The sequence below is a fragment of the Phoenix dactylifera genome, unplaced genomic scaffold (genome assembly GCF_009389715.1).
Source record: "Phoenix dactylifera cultivar Barhee BC4 unplaced genomic scaffold, palm_55x_up_171113_PBpolish2nd_filt_p 001263F, whole genome shotgun sequence".
In the NCBI taxonomy this organism is placed as follows: Eukaryota; Viridiplantae; Streptophyta; class Magnoliopsida; order Arecales; family Arecaceae; genus Phoenix; species Phoenix dactylifera.
In genome coordinates, this window is record NW_024068597.1 from 1 (window position 1) to 5,862 (window position 5,862).

The following is a 5,862-nucleotide window of genomic DNA, read 5'->3' on the forward strand; positions in this document are numbered from 1 at the left end:
CACTGACAATATCTTTGAACTATTATTCTGGGGTCTTGTTTCATGATTCAGCTGTCCCTGCCCATTATAGAGCGAGTACTCCTGGTTACATGTTCGCCGATATGGTTTTCGTATGACATGATTTTTCTCTCTCTCTCTGGTATTTTACATTGTAGTTTAACATGCATTGTTTCAATGGTCAGAATTTTCGCACTTTTTTTAATAAATAAATTAGTTGGACAACTTGGTTTGGGAACAATGGCCTTCTTTTTTTATCTTATTTCAATGTCCTATAACTGGAAATTTGTTATCATGGTCAGACAAACTAATTCCAAGTACATCTTCCTGCTGTTCATTATGCTAGGCTTACAAGGAAAGGAAACAACACCGAGCAAGACTAAAAAGCCCAGCAACTACCATGATTTCGCTTATGGGCCTCCAACACCGAGCGACTCTTTAAGAGTAGGCGTAATAAGCCCTGAAGTGGTCACTTCACGAGCTTAGATTTTTTTCCAGTGCAAAATAAATAAGCCCCGGATTTAGGCCAGACTCAAACCTCTTGTTGCCGTCGGCCATATCCACCAAGTCAACGGGACGCCAAGGCCAAGTCAAGCTTCTGCCGGATCTCCTCCTCGTGTCGGCGACTGCAACGCCGATGGCTCTCTGGACGTTAATGCGGGAGCTCCTATCGCTGTCGAAACCTCGTCGGCCCCCTCGCCGAGAAGGTCGTCGGCGCAGGCGTCGACGGCCTCTGCTGGGCGTTCTCCTCTCTCTCCCGCCTTCTCGACGTCGAGGCCGACCTCGACAAGCTCCGCCGCACCGTCCGCCGTATCCACGCCCTTCTCAAGGACGCCGAGGAGACCCGCTTCATCGAGGACAGCCACGTCCGCCTCTGGCTCTCCGAGCTCAAAGACATCGCCTTCGACGCCGAGGACCTCCTCGACGAGATCGAGACCCGGGTCAACGTCTCCAAGCTGCAAGCTTCTCAGAAGAGAAATTTGCCTTGGCACTCCTTCTCCGTCAACCCAGTTTGGCTCCTGAGCTGGAAGATTTCACGAAAGGTCGCCGAGATCTGGAAGAAGTACTCAGCCATTACCAAGGACCGGAAGAATCTCCATCTCAGGAAGGGCGAGTACAGGAGAAAAGCCCAGGTTGGGGAAGAGCGCCTCCCTCCGGTGGCGGGCTCTCTCCAAGGTGAGCCCTTAATCCTTGGCATCGATGATAAGAAAAGGGAGATTGTTCAGTTGTTGATCTCGGGTGGGGGAGATGACGTTGCCGTTGTTTCAGTAGTCGGAGCCGGAGGAATCGGGAAGACGACGCTTGCTAGGCTTGCCTTTGATGACCAAGAAGTGGTAAATTTCTTCCCTTTGAAGTTTTGGGTTGGTGTTTCTCAAGGATTCGATGTGAAGAAGACTACAAAAGAGATTATTGAGGTAATGACTGAAGAAAGATGTGATCCTTTGAACTTGGAGCTGCTGCAGCGCAGGCTTCAGCAGCTGGTGAGTGGGAGGAAGTTCTTATTGGTGCTAGATGGTGTTTGGAATGAGGAGCAATATTATTGGGAGATGTTGCGAGCTCCTTTAATGGCTGGAGAAAATGGAAGCAGGGTTTTGGTAACTGCTAGGAGCGAATTGGTCTCAAGGAACATGCGCACATTGCCTCCAATCCATTTGAATGGTCTTGAGGAGGAGCACTGCTGGTCGTTGTTCCAGGACCTAGCATTCGAGCGTGGAGCTTGGAATCGGCACCGGAACTTGGCGGAGATCGGTAGGAAGATAGTGAAGAAGTGTCAGGGATCACCTCTAGCAGTCAGGTCGATCGGCGGCCTCTTGTACAATAAGACAGATGAAGAGGAGTGGAAAAGTGTATTAAGTGATCTGCCAGATCCAGATGATGATGCCTACAAGATCCTACTGACTTTGAAGGTGAGTTATGATCATTTGCCATTACATTTGAAGCAGTGTTTTGCTTTCTGTTCTATATTTCCCAATGGTTATGAGTTTGAGCGAGATGAATTAGTCAAGTTGTGGATCGCAGTTGGTCTTGTTAATAAGCCTAGGGGAATGAGGTCATTGGAGAATATTGGTGGTAAGTACTTTGACTATCTCTTATGGAGGTCATTTTTCCATATATCTAGCAGCGGCAACCAACAATCCAAAATGAAATACAAAATGCCAGGTTTAATTCATGAGCTAGCACAATCTGTTTCTGAACATGAATGTTTGAGATTTGAGAATAATGCAGTACATGGTGAATCAGGGAATTCTCGATATGTGGTGTCATGTCTTCAGAATATGAATCCTTTCACATTTCAGAAGATCTATGAGAACCAAGGCTTAAGAGCATTTATATTGCTTCCTGAAAATGGTGTGCCCACAAAGCAGGTTCCAAATCATCTGTTTCGAAATTTGAAGCATTTACGTGCTTTAGATTTGAGACAGAATGAATTAGTTGCATTACCAGATGCTATTGGAAATTTAATTCATCTGCGGTTCCTCAACCTTTATGGCACACAGATAGAGAGGTTGCCAGAATCTGTCAATAACCTTTACAATCTGCAGGTACTAGAACTTGGTGAGTGCAACAAGCTTCTAGAACTACCCAAAGGCATGAGCAACTTGGTTAATCTTCGGCATCTGGGTTTGCATCTAAACTGGAATAAGCATAGAAATAGATGGATTGATTTGATTTCCATGCCACCAGGATTGGCCAATTAACTTCTCTGCGAACATTGTCAAGGTTCAGTGTATCTGGACAGAGTGGATGTGGTTTGGGGCAGTTAAAAGACTTGGATCTCCGAGGAGAACTATGCATCTCAAAACTGGAAAATGTTGTCAATGTGGATGATGCTGCAGATGCAAATTTGAGGAACAAAAAATACATTGACTTTCTGATGCTCAGATGGAGTGAAAGCACCTGCTCTAACTCGCTGGCTGAAAGTGGAGAACAAGTAATCAAAAACCTGCATCCACACACCAATATCAGAACTTTATGGATAGATAACTTCAATGGAACATCATTTCCAGATTGGCTCCAGGATCAGTCATTTTCAAATTTAGACACATTGAGGCTCTCCAACTGCAGAAGATGTGGAGTCCTCCCTCTAGTAGGAAAGCTGCCACAGCTCAAAAATCTCGACTTAGAAGGGCTGCCTGAAGTGCAATACATGGGCCGTGTGGTTCCCGGTAATGGCAATACTATGGGTTTTCCCTTGCTTGAGATGTTGTTTGTAGCAAACATGCGTAGCTTGGAGAGTTGGTATGAAGTAATACAGGGTGAAATGGCTTGCCTCAAAAAACTTGTCATCTCAGATTGCCCCAAGATAAAAGAACTTTCCCACCTACCACGTTCTCTTGAATATTTTGAGATGAGAAACTGCCAGAAACTGTTGTCTCTTCCGGTGCTTCCACTGCTTCAGGAGTTGGTGATAAAAGGAGGCACTGGGGAAATAATCAGGTGGATTCATCAGCTCACCTCTCTGTCCTTGCTGACTGTTTCTCAGTTGTCTCGTCTTAAATCTCTACCCAGAGGCTATCTTCATAACTTGAAAGTTCTTAGAGAACTGAAGATTGGAGGATGTGATAAGCTTAAGTCAGTGGCCTTGCAAGATCTTGCTTCTCTTGAACTTTTAGAGATATCATCATGCCAAAAACTATCATCCTTTGGTGATGGGGGACTGCCTGCAACGCTAAAAGAATTTCGACTTCGTTTTTGTGACAATCTCAAATCCTTGCCAACCCGAATGCATCTGTTACCCTCTCTTAATCATATGGAAATTTGCAATGTTCCAATGCTCACATCATTACCGACAGAAGGATTACCTTACTCCCTGAAATATCTAGCTATCAGTGGATGCGCATTGCTGCAACGTTGTTGCGAAAGAAATGGAGCTGATTGGCCTAAAATACAGCATATTCCTTTAAGAGATATTGGTGATAGTTCTTCGAGTTGAATTATCTGAGCGGTCAGTTCTGCACTCACATTCCAAAATAGAATGTTGGTTTGTAAATATAATTGATAACTTGAGAAGAAAATCTATTATTTCCAATTTTTGTTTATATTTTTGTTTACTTTCCATTCTTTTAGTTCAAATATATTGTCGTGAATTTTGTTACGTATCTTACCAGTTTATGTAAGCTGTCATGAGATTATCTTGCTGACTCCTTACTGCTATGCTAGAATGAAGGCATGTTGCATCTGTTACGCAAACCATGCATTCACCCTGGCTGAATTAAACATTTGGGAAGCCATTCTAGACAAATTATTAGTCTCAGCTTCTTCGATCAACATATGCCTATCCTCCAGAACTTTACTTAGCACTGGATCTCTAGCAACCTATGACCAAAGGAATGCTCTACTAGAAAAACTTACCTTACAAGTCTTCTTCTCTCTTTTAGCCCAAACTATGTCATTGAATAAATCCTCGTCTATCTATTGCAAGTCGACGTCTCCTTTCCCTTCAAACTGCGATTCGTACTTCTCATATAGAAATCTTTGATTAACGGTAGAATAACATCTATTTTGCATCATTTCTAACTGATTTCTTAATTCGGACTGAAAAAAAATGTCATTCGATTATTATCAAATTGACTACAATCTTTTTTTATCCCTAAAGGTCCTAGCAGATCGCTTTCTACTTCTAATAGATAATAATGTTGGCGGCGTGTGAAGATGAGGATGATGGGAACCCAGGATGCCTCCTCTTTTATTAGAAGAAAGAAGGCACCAGGGTTTCTATGGATGGAGCCCAACAATTCTAATTTGTCTCTACTTCAAAGAGAGTGTAATCCATTCACTATGATCTAATTCACCTACCCCAATTTATTTCAAACCTAATTCACTATAGTCTCTATCTAATTCCATCTCTAGTTGACCAATTGTAGGCCAACCATGCAAAACCTGAATGGACTAACTCGAGTTTATCTCATCTAGCCCTTTCACTAATCTGATCCAGTTTTCTTCAAACTTCCTATCGATTCCATCTATCGGCATCCCAACTAATGATCTTATGCTCCAATTAGACTTTCTCAAGCTCGCACATGCAATTCGATTGGACCTAACATGGTTTACTTTTGAGCCTAAATTTGATGATTTTTTAAACTAGCTCCAACAAGATCAATTTGAGCTCAAAGTTAAAACATAGTCTCTTCCTCTTAATATTCTTGCTAAAATTTTATATTTTGGACATTTCTACTCCTACTAACAAAAATTAATCCAAAAAATTCTAAAAATCCATCCAATATCATTAAAAAAAAGAAGAAATGGTGAGAATATTAGATAGATCTAATAATTTTGAATTCTGACTTTCTCTCCTAAAATAAAAAAAAAAAGGCACTCCAAGCCATCATATGTAGGAAAGAGTATCCCATCTATTAGACTAAGTTTTGATCCATGGCTCTCTCTTTAAACTAGTCCTAAAATACTACTTGATAAGTATTATCGAAACCCTTTTTCTAATTCAAAAAAGAAATAAAACTCCACTGTTAAGTCATCCCTTCTGTAGCTATGAATACCTCCTTGGAGGAGAGAATTGGAAACCTTTATTATCCCTCTTTCATTTGATCTCTTAGCTTTTGCTTAGGTTCCTCTTAGCTTTGGTTCTCCTCCTCTTCTTTTTCCTTCTTATACCCCCATTCTCTTGAATCTAGGTTTTCCAAATTCAAGGAACAATTCCAGTCTAAGATCCAAGAAAGCTTAGAGCAAAGAAGGGTCTATGCTAGGGAAGATCTCTAGTGGATCTCCTCTAGAATGAAGAGAGCGAGTTGGATCATGCCGATGATGACCCACTATTGTAGAAGCTCCTTTTTTTCATTCTTCTTTTGATTTCTTTAGTTTGATTTTCTGATCTCAATGAATACAATTAACTATTAATTGACTTGATAT

At 41.7% G+C, this 5,862-nt stretch overlaps 1 protein-coding gene across 1 annotated transcript; it reads left to right on the forward strand.

The window, feature by feature from the left end:
* Positions 1-577: 577 nt before the first annotated feature.
* LOC103707674 (putative disease resistance RPP13-like protein 1) lies at positions 578-4,037 on the forward strand. The gene has a single exon (XM_008792249.4). It carries the CDS (start codon positions 1,416-1,418, stop codon positions 2,694-2,696), a length of 1,281 nt encoding a protein of 426 aa, XP_008790471.2. The 5' UTR covers positions 578-1,415; the 3' UTR covers positions 2,697-4,037.
* Positions 4,038-5,862: the final 1,825 nt, after the last annotated feature.